Source organism: Rhinolophus sinicus, linkage group LG07, assembly GCF_036562045.2.
Source record: "Rhinolophus sinicus isolate RSC01 linkage group LG07, ASM3656204v1, whole genome shotgun sequence".
Taxonomy (NCBI): domain Eukaryota; kingdom Metazoa; phylum Chordata; class Mammalia; order Chiroptera; family Rhinolophidae; genus Rhinolophus; species Rhinolophus sinicus.
Genome location: NC_133757.1, coordinates 70,354,470 through 70,371,258, shown reverse-complemented (window position 1 = coordinate 70,371,258; position 16,789 = coordinate 70,354,470). Strand labels below are relative to the sequence as shown.

At 53.3% G+C, this 16,789-nt stretch overlaps 1 protein-coding gene across 2 annotated transcripts; it reads left to right on the top strand.

Annotated features, from left to right (window-relative positions):
• The first annotated feature begins 355 nt into the window (after positions 1-355).
• Positions 356-15,712, top strand: DAPK3 (death associated protein kinase 3). 2 transcript variants are annotated; one of them, XM_019744241.2, is made up of 9 exons: positions 356-423; positions 1,445-1,601; positions 9,238-9,598; positions 9,883-10,012; positions 10,361-10,409; positions 11,088-11,114; positions 12,056-12,208; positions 13,051-13,096; positions 13,553-15,712. In XM_019744241.2, exons 2-9 carry the CDS (start codon positions 1,540-1,542, stop codon positions 14,087-14,089), a joined length of 1,365 nt encoding a protein of 454 aa, XP_019599800.1. In that variant the 5' UTR covers positions 356-423; positions 1,445-1,539; the 3' UTR covers positions 14,090-15,712. The 2 variants fall into 2 exon arrangements, with proteins under 2 accessions (XP_019599800.1, XP_019599801.1); XM_019744242.2 differs by lacking the exon at positions 356-423 and adding an exon at positions 430-572.
• The last annotated feature ends 1,077 nt before the right edge of the window (positions 15,713-16,789 follow it).

The following is a 16,789-nucleotide window of genomic DNA, read 5'->3' as shown; positions in this document are numbered from 1 at the left end:
GCCATGCCGGAGCTGGGCCCTGGGTTCCTATATCTTGTGACTAAGAAAGGCAGGAAGAGGGATGCAGGACTTCCGCATGCATCTTCCAGCTTCAGGACCCAGGTCAGAGAAGAGAGGGCGGGGCGACCCAGGGGCCGAAAGTCGATCTTCTGACTTCCGTAAGCTTGACTGGCTTCCATTATAGCCAATCAGCTGCATAAAGGACAGCCTGTCGACCAATGGCGATGCGGCATCCGGGTGCGGAGGACCGAACCTGGGCCTAGCAGGAAGCATGGGGCGGGGCGTCACGATCGACAGGGGCGCTGACCAATGGGACTCCGCCTCCCAGAGGAAAGCACGGGCCAATGCGGTGACGTAGCTGCAGGTCAGCGCGTAGAGGCGGCCAGCGCGGCGGGGTGGGCTGCGGCAGCGGGGCTGTGGAGGGTGAGAAGTGGGCTTTATTCGAGGCTGTTGAGTGTGTGTGTCTGTCTCTGTGTGTGTGTGTGTGTCTGTGTGTGAACCCTTGGGGGACCTGCGGCACGTTTGTGGACTCCTGGGATGACCGAGCCGGAGAAGGGTCAGGCCCGGAGCCTGTGAGTGGCGTGGCGGCCTCGGGGGCGCGTGAGCAGAGACGTTACTGGTTGGGGACCCTTGGAAGGGTTTATGAAGGGGGATTTCCGGGTCTGCCATGGAGTTTGAGGGAAGGTTGGGGGCGAAGGACAATGGAGGAGACTCTCAGATGTGGCTCTTTGCGGGGGGCATTTGGAGTGAAGGAGACGGAGGTGGGGGCCTTTACCTGGAGGGATGCCTTTGAGGAGAGGGAAGAGGAGTCTTGATAGGATGGTGGAGTTCAAGGGTAGGCCAGAATGGGTAGGGAGCTTGCAGGAGCTTGGAAGCTATTGTCCAGTTCCTGGAGAATTCAGTATTGGGGGGAGCATACCGCTGAGGAGGGCCTTAAGAGACGACTGAGGAGGGGGAGTATGTGGATTGCATGGGTGAGGATGAAGAGGACTTGAGATTGCTGATGGGCAGGGAGATGGGAGTGTTGGGACTAGAACCGGGAAGTTGGGCAGGGAGTGAGGGAGTTCTGGGGCTTGGGAGTGTGCAGAGTGGGGGAACTTGCAGGAATGTGTGGGGGCTCTGGATGAGTAGGTGGGAGAAGCCTAGGAGGGAAGAAGCAGAGAAAGGCTGGGGCAGTGTGTGAGGAACCAGAGGTATGTGCCTGGTGGGAGTTATGGGGGCACGGTGGCACTGTGGGGCTAATGGCGGCCTTTTGGCCGGTTTAGTGTCTTAAGTGAGATGACACACGAAAGTACCTGGGCTGCCAAATGCAAGTGTCCTTCCCAGGGAGCGTGGAACTTCAGCGTGGAGTGATGTGAAACCTATTTTTGGTGAGCAGGTTGCTTCGTTTACTATGAGTAATGGCTGACATCTCACTCCTTCCCTATTTCCCTGTCTCCTCCAGAATCACGGCTAGGGGACTTCCCGAGGTCCTGTCCCCAGGCTGCGGTGACTGGGCTTTCACTGGAACAGAAGGTGCTGGAAGGCAGACCGACCACCATGTCCACATTCAGGCAGGAAGATGTGGAAGACCACTATGAGATGGGGGAGGAGCTGGGCAGGTGAGTGACCCCTTTGACGAGGCTCCAGGGTGGGAGAGGCACTGAGGGGTTTTCTGGATAGTTTTTCCTCTCCTGTCCTTTATCCTACTCTCCTAAAAGGAATGAGTCAGGGTCATGTGCCGGTGAAACAAGTTTGGGCTTTGGAACCAGACACCCTGGCTGAGAGTTCTTACTCTGACATCCTCTCTGCATTTTCCTTTGGGGAGAAACGTAATTGAGCACATATGGTATGACACAGTGCCTGGCGTATGGCGTGAGAGCAGTAGGTGTTAGCAGCTTTTGTAGATAAAGGTCTGTCCCTCTCTTAATCCTCTCTTAGGGGTGGTACTTGAGTCTTCCCAGCTCTTGACCTTTCCAGGGAAGGCCTCTGGTCTGGACCCACAACCCTGCCAGTTGTGTAGCATTCTTGTGGGAGACAGGGGAGGCTTTCTGTGCCAGCCAGGCAGCTGATTTCCTGCCTGGCCGGGCCTTATAGCCTCCCCTGGGAGCTGACCCCCCGCCACCCCAGATCAGCCAGGCACTATCCTTTTTTGTTTTTGGTGGAGCCTCAAACCTTATTTGGTGAGTTTGCTGCTGGCTGGTCCCATGATGTCACCAGAAGGGAATGTAAATAACTGAGCCCTGCTTCAGGCCTTTGCTGAGAGAGTGTTTCAGGCTCATTTGGGATTCTGAAGTCTCTCCTTTAGGAATTTCCCCTTTAGAGTGGTAGTGAATGCAGCACCCCTCACCCCAAATCTCATACTTTATTGTTGAAAATGTATTAGGATAGCCTGCTGAGAATAGTTTGGCAAAATTCAGCAAAATGTCATATGTGTATTCCCTTTAACTCACAGATTCCACTGCTAGGAATTAATTCAGTGTGAATATATACATACATGGACCCAATGACCTAGGAACAGGGATAGTTGCTATAAAGATTTTATATGAGCAAAAGACGGGAAGCATCTTCAGCAGCCATCACAGCACCCCCGCATCCATAGATGGAACATTATGCAGCCATTAAAAGAGCCAGGATCCTTGTGTAATGTGAGCCACAGAAGAAATTGATTGAAATTTAATTGAAAATTTAAAAGCTGTGTCAGTTTTAATAATTTTAATGATATATTTTATTTAACCTGATCAAACTATTATCATTTTGCTTTTTTATAAACTTTTATTTAAGTGTGTTTTTCTAGGACCCATCAGCTCCAAGTCAAGTAGGAGTTTCTTTCAGTCTAGTTGTGGAGGGCGCAGCTCACAGTGGCCCACTAACTGAGCTAACCAGCCGCCCCCTTATCGTTTTGTAATCATCATGTAATCAGTATAACAATTATTAGTGAAATATGTTACCACCTTTTTTTATTCCGTTTTTTTATTAACATTTTATACATAATAAATACAAACTTTTTACAGCCACTGGAAAGAAAGCACGTCTGTACCGAAACGCTCCCTTCAAGCCTGAGCCTGTGCACTGTGATGCTGCATTAAATGTCCTGGAGGGAGGGGTTCTTCTTAAAAAGGAGGCATATTTTTACACCTTTGTTTTTTTGAAATAAAATTATCAGCTCTTCCAAAAAACATTTTAAAAATATAACAAAAAATTTCAAATAACCCTCCAAAAATGTGGAAAAGCGAGATTCAAGGACAATTTGGCTAGCGAAAGAGAGAATACGAGAGTGGGTGGCAAGGGGGCGGACGGGTGGCTCAGTTGGTTAGAGCGCAAGCTTTGGGCAACAGGACTGCTGGTTTGATACCCACATGGGCCAGCGCGCTGCGCCCTTTGCAACTAGAATGAAGTCAATGAACTGCCGCTGAGCTCCCGGATGGCTCAGTTGGTTGGAGCATGGGCTCTCAACCACAAGGCTGCTGGTTCGACTCCCGCAAGGGATGGTGGGCTGCGCCCTCTGCAACTAACAATGGCAACTGGACCTGGAGCTGAGCTGCGTCTTCCACAATTAAGATTGAAAGGACAACAACTTGACTTGGATGGAGCTGATGAGTCCTGGGAAAAACACACTACTGTTCGTTCCCCAATAAAAAGTCCTGGAAATACACACTGTTCCGCAATAAAGTCCTGTTCCCCTTCCCCAATAAAATCTTTTAAAAAAAAAAAAGAATAGAGAAAACAAAAGTAATGGTGAATATTAGAAATGTACAGGGGCCGTTACTGCAGATGGATCAAGACCTGCTTAAAAAAAAAAAAAAAAGGTGGCAAGAACTGCCTAATTTTATGCACTTTGAAGATTTTTTTCTTTTTAGCCTTTTTTTTTTTTTTTTTTAAATTTTAAGTGTGTTTTTTCAGGACCCATCAGCTCCAAGTCAAGTAGTTGTTGCAATCTAGTTGTGGAGGGCGTAGTACACAGTGGGCCATGTGGGGATTGAACCGGCAACCTTGTTAAGAGTACATACTAACCAACTGAGCCATCCGGCTGCCCCTCGGCAACTCAGTGGCAGCTCTGCTCAAGTTGTCCTCAATCTAGTTGTGGAGGGCGCAGCTCAGCTCCAAGCCCAGTCGCCAGTCTCAATCTAGTTGCAGGGGGCGCAGCCCACCATCCCATGTGGGAATTGAACCGGCAGCCTTGTTAAGAGCACTGCGCTCTAACCAACTGAGCTAACTGGCCACCCCTATCGCCTCTTTTTTTTTTGATGTTATTTTTTTTTTAGTACAATTATTATTTTTTTTAATTGAGAGATTTTGGGGAATAGTGTGTTTCTCCAGGGCCCATTAGCTCTAAGTCATTGTCCTTCAATCTAGTTGTGGAGGGCGCAGCTCAGCTCCAAGTCCAGTTGCTATTTTCAATCTTAGTTGCAGGGGGCGCAGCCCACCATCCCATGTGGGAATTGAACCGGCAGCCTTGTTAAGAGCACTGCGCTCTAACCAACTGAGCTAACTGGCCACCCCTATCGCCTCTTTTTTTTTTGATGTTATTTTTTTTTTAGTACAATTATTATTTTTTTTAATTGAGAGATTTTGGGGAATAGTGTGTTTCTCCAGGGCCCATTAGCTCTAAGTCATTGTCCTTCAATCTAGTTGTGGAGGGCGCAGCTCAGCTCCAAGTCCAGTTGCTATTTTCAATCTTAGTTGCAGGGGGCGCAGCCCACCATCCCATGCGGGAATTGAACCGGCAACCTTGTTGTTCAGAGCTCGCACTCAACCAACTGAGCCATCCGGCTGCCCCTAGCACCTCTTTTTGATATGAAGCCTTTGAAATGCGGTGTGTATTGTTGGCGCACAGAACATCTCAATTTGGACGGGCTTGACAGTGCCTTGTGGCCAGTGGCTGCTACCTTGGACAGCACTGCTCTGTGTAATGGTTGGAAACATTCTCAGAGATACATGAAGTGAAGGATCAATGGCCTAGAACACTGTGCACACTGTGTTGCAATTTGTGTAAATTGTAGATGTCGTTTGGACATCTGACTTCTAGGCTGTCTTTATGTTACTTCCATTCATCTACCGAAGGACCTACAAGGCAGGTGCCATTATCCTCATTTTAGATAAAGAAATTGAGGCTGAGTGAAGGGCGGCGGCTTACCCAAGGCCACGCAGCCTGTCAGTGGCCAAGCAGGATTCAGATCTTGGGACCAAACCCTGCTGGCTCCAAAGCCCAGGCGTGCTGGAACCAGAGGTAGGCATTTGGCTTCCACCTGCCTGCCAGCCTGCTCTGCCCCCATATCCTGGTAACGGGCCCGTTAGATGTCCAGACAAAGATAAGCCCTGCGTGTTGGGAAGTTAGTGTGTCCTTATGCCCCAAACACTATTTTATTTCAGTTCACTGCGCCTGTGAAGTTGGCCACCAGGATAAGCTCTGCATTTCACAGGCAAGATTGAACTGGAATTTAGTTTCAAGCAGAACTGTCTTTCCCGAGTCTAGTTATTGACTGTCTTTGGGGAATTAGCTGTGAGGAATCACTGTGGTGACAGGGACCTCAAGTAAAGCAGGCCTACGTTTTCCTGTCCTACGAGTCAGGGCTGAATGAACTGTGAGCGAGTTTCTTGTGTGTATGTGTGTGGGGGTGGGGCGGGGGCGGGGGCGGGGGTTCTTCCCAATTCAAGTTCACATCGACAATCTTGGGAAATAAGCTAATATATGGGTTGATGAGTCTGTGGACTTCTACTCTACCTTTCACATCATGGAATTGTATGTGCATCTGTTATTAGTCCACTCAGGCTGCCATTGCAAAGTGCCACAGACTGTGCAACTGAAACAACAGATTTATCATCTCACAGGGTTGTTTCCCTCTGAGGCCTGTCATCCTGTCTGGCAGATGCTGTCTCCTCCCTGTGTCCTCACATGGTCGTCCCTTTGTGTATCTGTGTCCTAATCTCTTCTTAATAAGGACACCAGCCATATTGGATTAGGACCCACCCCAATGACCTCATTTTAACTTACTACCTCTTTAAAGGACCCATCTCCAAAAAGTCATATTCTGAGGTCCTGGGTATTAGGGCTTCAACACATGGATTTTGGGGGGTCACCAGTCAGCCCATAACATGTTTTTACCTATTCCCTCTGTGTTAGTTATCCTTATTAGTTAGTTCAGCTTGGAATAAAACTAAAGGAGAAAAATCCTGGTATATGAAAATGAGGCCACATGTTCAGTACTTAGCACAGTGTTCTGGCATGTTTGGCATTCGCTGTCATTCCATCAGGGAGTCGTCATGGGATGGGAGGTAGGCCTGGAACAATTAGCTTGGATGTGGGCAGAGGGGCGGGGGAGAGGCATTTCAGGTGGGGGGCAGGAGCATCATGTACCCGGGGGACTGTTGTGCTGGATTCAGGGACCTAATCAGGGATGCTTTGCCTGTTTTGTCTGACCTGTGCCCTTAGCTTTTAGATTGAATTTCCTGTTGCTGCTGTAACAAATTACCATAATTGAGTGGCTTATAAGAACACATGTTAATTATCTTAAAGGTCTGGGAATCGGGAGTAGAAATGGATCTGCAGGGCTGGTCCTTCAGTGGGCCCTGGGAAAGAAGGTTTTCCAGCCTTTTCCAGCTTCTAGAGGCGCCACATCCGGGCTCGTGGCCCCTCCTCCATCGTCACAGCCAGCAGCGCAGCCTCTTCCATCTCTGACTCTGAGCCTCCTGCCTCCCTCTTATGAGGACCCTGTGATGACACGGTGCCCCCTGTAATCCAAGGTCATCCCCATCTTAGGGGCCTCGACTTAACTCCACCTGCAGAGTCCCTTTTGCCATATGAAGGGACACATTCACAGGTTCTGGGGATTCAGACGTGGATGTCTTTGGAGGGGCCATTATTTAGATTACCATGATTAGTAATAATTTTGCAGCCCCCACCTGCCCACCTGGACTTTCACCCACCATCTGACCACCCGAGTATGTGCAGAGCATGTCTGTGATGGCCTGCTGTGGGTGCTTCCGTTTCCTGATGTTGATGAGGGCAGCAGCTTGCCAGCGTGTCAGCTGCAGGTGGTCCTGGGTACTACAGGTAGGTCCACCTACTCGGGCAAACCCACGTGGGTTTCCCCAGCTTGTCTTTTTTTTTTTTTTTTTTTTTAATTTTTAGCGGGGAATACTGAGGACCAGTGTGTTTTTCCAGGACCCATCAGCTGCAAGTCCAGTCACCGTTTTACAATCTAGTTGCAGGCGGCACAGCCCACCATCCCCTGCGGGAATTGAATCGGCAGCCTTGTTGAGAGCTCGCGCTCTAACCAACTGAGCCATCCATCCGGCTGCTCTATCACCCCCCCCCCCCCAGCTTTTCTAAAAGCCCCACTGGCTTGGCAGAGACACCCTCACTCGTCTGTCTGTCCCTCGTTCTGCCTGGCCTGCCATCCCTATGCCACCATAGACTGCAGAGAGCCCTCTTGTCCCCAAGACCTGTCTCCGCAGTCACTTTCTCTACGCACTCTTCCGCCATGTCACCAAGATGGCTGTGTGTTCTTGACCCTTGGCAGGGCCTTATTGAAGTTTCCTGTCTGGCATTTGTGCCTTCGGTCTTGGACTTTGTCTTTCCACCTGCAGCTGGCGCGCTGGCAAGCTGCTGCGCTTATCAACATCCATATAATCTCTTGAAGTAGCCCAGTGTAGTGTGGACTGTCCACGAGCCTGGAATGGTTTCTTACTTTTTTAAAGGGTTGCAAGAACACACAAGTATTGTGACAGACCACATGGCCTATACAGCTTAAAATATTTACCGTCTGGCCTTTTCTGGCCTTTTCAGTCAACTTCTGAGTCAAAGCAAATTAGTATAACAGTTCCTAGACAGCAGAAGACTTTGGACATTGGACAGCTCCCTGGAGTGCAGTATGTAGAATTTCTCTGTCTTTTAAATAACAACTGTCTTGAGATATAATTCACATACAGTTCACTCGCTTAAAGTGTACAATTTCATGATCTTTAGTGTATCCACAGCAGTCTGCAGCCATCACCACCATCTATTTCCAGAGCATTCTCAGCACCCCAAAAGAAACCCCATCCCCATTAGCAGTCACCCTTATTCCCCCTTCTCCCCCCCGGCCCCTGACAACCATGAACCCACTTCCTGTCTGTGGATGTGGTTATTCTGGACATTTCACATACATGGAATCACACACTGTGTGGCCTCGTGTGTCTGGCTTCTCTCATGAGCACCATGTGTTTAACGTTGTGGCGAGTGTCAGTATCACTCCTTATGGTCACATTATGTTCCCCTATGTGGATGGCCCACATCTTGTGTGTCTGTTCATGTGTTGATGGATGGACACTTGGGTTGTTTCTACCTTTCGGCTGTTGGGAATCATGCTGCTGTGAACATTTGTACAGGTTTCCGTGTGGACACATCTTCATTTCTCTTGGATATATATCTAGGAGTGGAATTGCTGGATTTTGTCGTAATTCTGTATTTACCATTTAAGGAACCACCAGATTGTTTTCCACAGTGGCTCCCCCATTTTGCATTCCCACCAGCTATGTGTGCAGCTTCTGATTTCTCCACGTCCTCACTCGCCTCTCGTTTTAAAAATAGGCGCCTTTCTCTCACTCTGCTATTAAATAAGAAGCTCTTTTGAAGTCAGTGGCTTCCTTTCTTTTTTCTTAGCTCTTTAGAAAATGATGAAATACACTGCAGAAAGTTGAATCAGTATAAAATTGTTTCAAATAGAGAATAAGAACCTCTACTTGCTGCCCCCATTTCCTCAGTGCCACTCCTCAGAGATAGCTATTGTTAACAGGTTGGCATGTGTCCTTCATACCTTTCTTCCTACGTATACATGCGTCAATAAATATATCTGTGCATGTGAGTACAGTGTATGCCTTTTTTAAACAAAAGAACTCATTTTGTGTGTCATTCTGCAGCTTTTTTCACTGTGAGGTCCTTGTGGATATCTTGTCAGCACTCAGAGAATCACCTCCATTCTTTCACATGATGGTGTAGGATTCCACTGGACTTACTACCACCATGGATTCTAGTTCCCTCCTGATAAACTTTGAGCTGTTCTTGTTCTCTCTGTTGCGAAAATGCCAGGTAGCCGTTGTGTGCCATGCTGTCCTGCACTCACATAGCATACCCACCGGGTGCATCTCGGAGGTGGTGGGGACAGTGTATCCGCATGGCATCGGGGGCTGGGACAGTGCTGCCTGAGCAGGTAGTGGCAGCCTGGGCCCTCTCAGTGTCCCGCTCACCTCCCCTCTTCTCCCCCTCCGCTCCCACAGTGGCCAGTTTGCAATTGTGCGGAAGTGCCGGCAGAAGGGCACTGGGAAGGAGTACGCAGCCAAGTTCATCAAGAAGCGCCGCCTGTCGTCCAGCCGGCGGGGGGTGAGCCGGGAGGAAATCGAGCGGGAGGTGAACATCCTGCGGGAGATCCGGCACCCCAACATCATCACGCTGCACGACATCTTTGAGAACAAGACCGACGTGGTGCTCATCCTGGAGCTGGTCTCGGGTGGGGAGCTCTTTGACTTCCTGGCCGAGAAGGAGTCGCTGACGGAGGACGAGGCCACGCAGTTCCTCAAGCAGATCCTGGATGGCGTCCACTACCTGCACTCCAAGCGCATCGCCCACTTCGATCTCAAGGTGAGCCCTGCTGGGAACTCGGGACGGAACAGGACCCGCCAAGCATGGCTGGCAGGTGAGGGTGGGAGCCCGAGAGCGGGTCTGCACACCCCTGGGTCTGTCAGTGCTCCAGGGGTCAAGGAGACAGGCCAGCGCAGCCCTGGATCCATGAGGTGACATCAGCCTGCCCATACCCCGTGGGCTGGGAGTGGGGGTGCCCAGGAAAATTCCAGGTGCTGTTCCCGGAGACGCCAGGCCGGCAGAAGCAGCAGGTCCCCCCCCACCATCCCGCTCCCCCACTCCAGCCGGAAAACATCATGCTCCTGGACAAGAACGTGCCCAACCCGCGGATCAAGCTCATTGACTTTGGCATCGCCCACAAGATTGAAGCTGGGAACGAGTTCAAGAACATCTTTGGCACCCCGGAGTTTGTGGGTGAGGCCCGCCTGGTGCATCGGGCTGGGACTCGGGGAGGGGGCACTTGAAGACTTCCGGTGTGTAAGGAGCTGTAGGCCCGGCCCTTGGGTGCTTTGGATGCCTGGCCCTTTGCCCTCAGGTGCCCTGGCATCAGGCATGGGGAAGCTTACGGCCTCGGGCCGGTGCCATCACCATCCCAGCCTTTCTGCCCTACAGCTGGCTCTGCCTGTGTGTGCACACGTATGTGTGCCCCCCTGAGCAACCAGCCACCTGCAGGGGTGCTGTGTTGCCCTTGACCAAGTCCCCATTACAGCCTTAGATGCAACCAGCTCCTGACCCTGCACTTTCTGTCTCCCTATCCCAAAGCTCCCGAGATCGTCAACTACGAACCCCTGGGTCTGGAGGCGGACATGTGGTGAGTCAGTGGGAGCTTTGGGGGCCCAGGGCTGCCCTGGGCTGAACCCAGCGCGCACACATGGGACCGCTCCTCGGGGAATGACCCCTGCTTGTCCCCAGCTGCTGCAGGCTGGGGCAGAGCCCATCCTGTGCTCTCAGTGCTGGGGGCGTGGGCAGCACAGACCTTTGCCTTAGGATGAGGGTCGGCAAACTGCAGCCCTGGGGCCAGAGCAGGCTCAGGGACTGGGAACATTGTTCTTGTTTTTCAGAAAGGTGTTAAAAACAAAGCAGACAATTATGTGACAGACTGTTAATTGGCCCACAAAGCCTGAAATACTCGGTGTCTGACCCTCTATAGAAGCAGTGCCAGCCCTGCCTTTAGGCCTCAGCAGGTCTCTAGATGGTGCCATATCCACGGGGTCTGTGGGGGCCATTGTGCTGTCTGCCCCACCCCCACCTCTAGTCCCTTTGAGCTTTGATAGGAAAGTGTGGCCCAATCATTAGACCCCAGGGCAGGAGGAGGGGAGGAGGCAGGCAGGCGTGACCCCTGAAGCCCTGGGAGCTGATAGACCTGCCCTCCTGGCCCCTGGCCCGAGAGCCTTGGGCTTGTGGCTTACCCTTGGGGGCCCTGTAGAAACTGGAGTCAAGGTTTTGCGACCCTACAGCTGAGCTGTGTTTTTCTTGTGTTCTCTTCCAGGAGCATCGGCGTCATCACCTACATCCTGTGAGTACCTGGCTGGCATCCTTCTGCCCCTCTTGGGGCCCTGCCGTGGCTGAGGAGGGTCAGGGGACTTTTGTGTGGGGACAGTGACCTCAAGCGTGGGCTGCCTAGCTCTCTGACCTGTCGAAGTGCCAGCAAACTCTGGGTGGGTGGATAGATGAATGAATGAGTGAGTGAATGAATTTGTGCAGGAGAGAAAGATGTGGAGCTAGGGTGAGGGTGAAGGTTCCAACCTTCCCGTCCCACTGCTGGTTCCCCAGGCTTTCCAAAAGTCACCTCATTAGTGTAAACTGAGAGGTTGGAAGGGGCTTGTTATGAATAACAAACACTTTTTTCATCTTTATTCTCAAGCCATTTCAGGAACTAAGGACAAGGATTGAATATTACAACAAAAGATGCTCCCACCTTCGTAGCTCTTAAGTTTTAGGAAATTCCCAGGGTTTTGGGAGCCGTGTGCCCAAGGACAGGGATAAAGACCACATATGTATTTCTTACCATGAGTCACAGTATCAGGTGCCCGGAGCCCCCTCAATGCAGCGTATCAGGAAGGCAGGCAATACCAGTGTGTCACCACCAGTGAGGCACACTCTGCATGCTGGGTGGCATCAGCCAGGATTCCTCTGGAATCACTAAACATTCTGGGGCAGATGCTTTGACACTGTGTGTCTGTGTAGGTACTTTGAGTTTCCACAGGGACCTTTACCCATGGGTTTTCGTGCCTCGTCTGGCTGGGCAATGACTTCTTACTGCCTTCTGGTTGGTGGCCAGGGGCTGGCTGGGGGAACGTACCGGAGGAATGTGTGCATGGGATGGTCGGGGCCCAGTGTCCCTCTCCCTCCACATCTGGCCCCTTCGTGGACACCGCGCAGATTGGTGGCAGCTCAGACAGCGGCTTGGTCACGAAGCCAGTGCAGGGGCCACTGAGCCTCATGTCCATCTTCTAGCTTGAGCGGCGCGTCCCCGTTCCTGGGTGAGACCAAGCAGGAGACCCTGACCAACATCTCAGCCGTGAACTACGACTTCGACGAGGAGTATTTCAGCAACACCAGCGAGCTGGCCAAGGACTTCATCCGCCGGCTGCTCGTCAAGGACCCCAAGTGAGCACAGGCCGGGCAGAGGATTGGGGCAGGGGAGGCTCAGCGCCTGTGGCCGGTGTGGCCAAGGACACCCCTCCAAGCCACCACCTCCTCATAACTGGCTTCCGCTTGGGCTGGGGATAGTAATGCATGGTGTAGGGTGGCCCACACTGTGTCTTAAGAAGCTTTTTAGGGGCGGCTGGTTAGCTCGTTTGGAGCGTGGTGCTGATAACACCAAGGCCGCCGGTTCAATCCCCGCATGGGCCACTGTGAGCTGCGCCTCCTTAAAAAAAAAAGAAGCTTTTTAATTCATTGCCAAATTTAAAAATCAAGGTTTCACATAAAATTCCAGAGTCTTTTCTTTTTCTAGAAAAATATCTAAAACTTCTGGCAGCATAGAGCCCTCATTCACGAGAAAGTGCTCCTTTTGGCCGCAGCCCTCCCCTGGCATATGTGCTGCCCATTCTTGTCACCCGCCTGGTCCCTCCTGTGGGTGCCTGAGTTGTTTGACCACAGCATTAGGTCGTGATCTGTTAACGAAACTCCTCAGGGCACATGGAGGCCCCAGAGCCTGCAACCCAAAGGGCCCCTCGATGGGCTCCTTGTGGCTGGCCCAGCAGAGTGGGAGCTCAGGACTGTGCAGCTTCAGGTCATTTCAGGGACTTGCTGCCGGGCTGGAGGGTGACTTTAGGGGTTGGGGGCCTCCAGAGGCAGGTGTCAGCATCAGACCTTGGCGGAGTGCTGAGAGCAGGGCTGCAGCAGGGAGAGCCTGGAAAACTCCTGCCCTGCTGTCTGCTTGGTGTGGGGAGGATGGTGCAGATGGTACTTGTGTGACTAAACAGGGCTTGGGGGTGCTCTTCCAGGAGAAGAATGACCATAGCCCAGAGCCTGGAGCATTCCTGGATCAAGGTGAGGCGGGGGACTGCTCCCACTGAGGGATGGCGGGCATGACAAGCCCTCAAAATCCAGGGAGGGTCCCCAGAGCGGTGGGCCCGGGCCGTGGAGGGATGGGGTGCTCTGAGATGGCGTTGGAGCCTTCTCACTGAGACACTCACCTGGAGTCCTGGGCCACTCTGTGCAGGGAGCAGGGCTCCCTCCTGCAGAAGCTTCCCCGAAAGAGCATTGTTCCATAAAGGGCCAGAGCATCAGTTTTTCCATCTCTCTGGTCCCTGGCGTGACTGCATAGCGTGCCATCAATACTCAGCTCTGTCTTCATAGCAAGAAAACGTGCCAGGACCATATGCACATGGGCACAGCTGTGTGCCAATAAAACTTGATTTACGAAAGCAAGCAGAGGGCCAGATGTGGCCCTCAGTGGTCCTCCACCTGGCCCCTGCTCCAGACTGTACTCTCCCTCCCCCTCAGGCCATCCGGCGGCGGAATGTGCGGCGGGAGGAGAGTGGCCGGAAGCCGGAGCGGAGACGCCTGAAGACCGCCCGCCTCAAGGAGTACACCATTAAGTCGCACTCGAGCATGCCCCCCAACAACACCTACATCAACTTTGAGCGCTTCTCCAAGGTGCTGGAGGAGGTGGCGGCAGCTGAGGAGGGCCTGCGCAGCCTGGAGCATAGCCGGCGGCTCTTCCACGAGGACATCGAGGCGCTGACGGCCATCTACGAGGAGAAGGAGGCCTGGTACAGGGAGGAGAACGAGAGCATCGGCCAGGACCTGCGGCGGCTGCGCCAGGAGCTGCACAAGACCGAGGCGCTCCAGCGGCAGGCCCAGGAGGAGGCCAAGGGCGCCCTGCTGGGGGCCAGCGGGCTCAAGCGCCGCTTCAGCCGCCTGGAGAACCGCTACGAGGCCCTGGCCAAGCAGGTGGCCTCCGAGATGCGCTTTGTGCAGGATCTGGTGCGCGCCATGGAGCAGGAGAAGCTGCAGGGCGTGGAGTGTGGCCTCCGCTAGGGCCACGGGAGGCAGGTGTCCCCTCCGTAGCCCTGGGCCAGGCCCCTCTGTCACCCGTGTTGGGCCTGGAGAGTCCCTGGGCTGGCCAGGAATGGAAGGCTGAGGGGAGGGGCTCGGCCAGCTGTGTCCCAGGGAGCCAAGGCTGATCTGGCCTCCTCTGCACAGCGTGCCTCCCTCTGCCTTAGCCCCTCTCCTGCAACACTGGGGACTCAGGGTGGGGGTGTTTGTGGGGCAGCATCACCTCCGGAATGTGGTCTCTGCGAGGTCATACCTCCAGGAGAAGTGGCCACAGTGGACCAGATGCCTCAGCCTGGCTGGGTGGTGGGGTCAGTCTGGGTCCCAGGTCAGGGGGCTGTAGGGCAGTTGGGTCACACAGCAGAGCCTGGTCAGCACCTTTAGGCCCTCTATGCTGATGCAAGTGCACGCAGCCTCGGGGATGGTTTGTGAGGGCCCTTGTGTGCCCCAAGATTCGGAATCGGAGGGGCCTCTGCTGGGCAACCCATCCTCTCCTCTTCTCCAGATAGGAGGTGACCCCTCCATGGTCAGGGATGGAGGCGGCCTCTGACCCCGGCTCTCCCCATACTCCAGCCCCTTGCTGGGGCACCCCTGGCCCTGGACCGCGGACTAGGGTCAGAGCTGAGGAGTTGACCCAGCCCTCAAGGAGGTAGTATTGGGGGGAGCATGTTGCTAAGCACGTTACCTGGACACAGTAAAGGAAACATCTGCAAAAGCTGTCTCTGTTCCCTCCCTGAGGCCCAGGGATTCCCTGGGCACTGGGTGAGGCAGGTCCCTGGGCCAGGGTCCTGGGGACAGAAGTAAAGAGCCATCATCCATCTGGCAGCCGTCCCCAGTGGGGCAGGCTGTGGAGCCATCCCCTCATAATGCCAGGTGCAGGCTTTCCATGACACAGTCCCTGATGCGCCAAAGCCCCAGTTGGGGCCCCACCCCGTCTCGGTCCCTGGCTCTGCCCCTGCCCCACCTGCCCCTGCTCCGCACCCCTTGGTGGGGACCCGGTGGAGTAGTCCCAAAAGGCTGGTGGGCCCAGCATCCCCCTCCCTGGAGAGCTTCAGGGCTCCTTACCACCCCAGCCCCTAGGCTCTGTGCTGCCCTGTGGGGAGAAGCCCTTTGACTCTGCTTCTGCTGGTGTTTTCTGCTAGCATCTGGCTAGAACTCCTCCCAGGAGCACTTCCCTGGACCTGAGCGGTTGAGAAGGGGGTTGCAGTGCCATCATGCGCCACTAGGTGCCGCCCTCGAGGAGGGTCTGTGCCCTAAGGTTGGTGCTTCATGAAACAGGTCTCTAGCTGGTGGCCACTCAGAACCTGGAGTTGTCTGCTGCAGGTTGGGTTAAGTGAGGGACACCTGTGCAGACACTCCTCCCGCCCTCCAGTCTAGCTGAATGGAGGCAGGAACCAGGCAGGCAGGACTGGGACTATTCCTGCTGAGGCCACTGGCCTGGGGCTCAGGCAGGGCCTTGGGACCTGGCTGTGGGGTCCTGTCATGCCCGTCTCTGGTCTGTGGTGGGTCTCCTTGTATGCGCCTCCATGAACTCCAGGCCATCATGTATGCACGCCTCTGCAAGCATGTGCGAGCCCAAAGGAAATAAAGCCTGGATTCCAACACCCAGCAGTTGTCTGTACCTGCGCCCGGCGGGGCAGCCAGCCTTGGGTCACTTGGCGCCATGGTCGCCAGGCTCTGTCTTTTTCCATCCGTCCACTGCCTGCCCCTGTGCTCCTCAGGACAAAGAGGGCAAACCTGGGGTGTGACATCGGGGGCTGCCTCAATCTTGGGGCTCAGCTGGACTCTGGTTATTTTTATTGCAATGAAATGGAAGCTTGCAACGTTGGAATGAAAAAGCAGCCAGAGCGGACTCAGAGGGGTCCCTTGGCACCTCCTGAGGGTTCCCCTGCCGTGCTCTGCGCCCCGGTGCATGGGCTCCAGCACAGGCCAGCCCTCCTGTCTGCACAGCAGGAAGGTGGTGGCGTCATTGCTGCTCAGCACCGCCTCTGGGTCTGGAATGTGGCTCCAACGATTGACCTTCTGACTCAAGTCCTTCCCAGGAGCTGAAGTTCTGAGCCTTTGGCAGCTCTCCGTCATTCTAATGTCGCTTCATTTCCATACACCAACGGGCATGTTTCTCCTTGTTTTTTTCCTTTTTAACTTTTTTTAAAATTGAGTGTGGTAAACAACTTTCACTTTTGAAATTCTAGTAAATTTCAGTTCATCGAATGTTCAGACCTACTCAGGTTTCTGCGGTCAGTCTATGACTGTCTTTTACAGCCGCCTTGTCCAGGCCAGGTCCTGGTCTGGCCTGCATATGGCACCTGGCTTTTAGGACCCTTAGGGCTTACAGACCGGGCTCTGTGCAGCAAATTCCCAGATTTTACGTTGCAAAGTGCAGTCAGCTCCTGGTGGGTATAATTTCTGCCCAGGGGTGTGTAATTTCTGTAAAATCAATAAGGCCATTGTCTGCTGGTGCTACCTGCCTCCTATGGAAAAGGAAGAACTTTTATGCAGTGCTAGAGGTTCTCCAGATCCCAAGGGGGGTGGTTACACAGAGGCTGCCTGGCAGTGTCCACGGGACTGGTGAGCAGTGTTCACCCAGCCAGTTTACCAAGTCCCACTGCATTCTGAGTATGTCAGGTGCTGAAAGACATCAGTGGGAGTTTGACACTATGTCTGTCTTGATGGGGTTGGGTGAGG

What these genes read in the sequence shown, in the direction of transcription:
- DAPK3 (XM_019744241.2), top strand. Translation starts at nt 1,540, where the DNA reads ATGTCCACATTCAGGCAGGAAGATGTGGAAGACCACTATGAGATGGGG. An exon ending in GGTCTGGAGGCGGACATGTG is followed by an intron (nt 10,410 to 11,087) that starts GTGAGTCAGTGG and finishes GTTCTCTTCCAG; the next exon opens with GAGCATCGGCGTCATCACCT. An exon ending in CTGCTCGTCAAGGACCCCAA is followed by an intron (nt 12,209 to 13,050) that starts GTGAGCACAGGC and finishes GTGCTCTTCCAG; the next exon opens with GAGAAGAATGACCATAGCCC.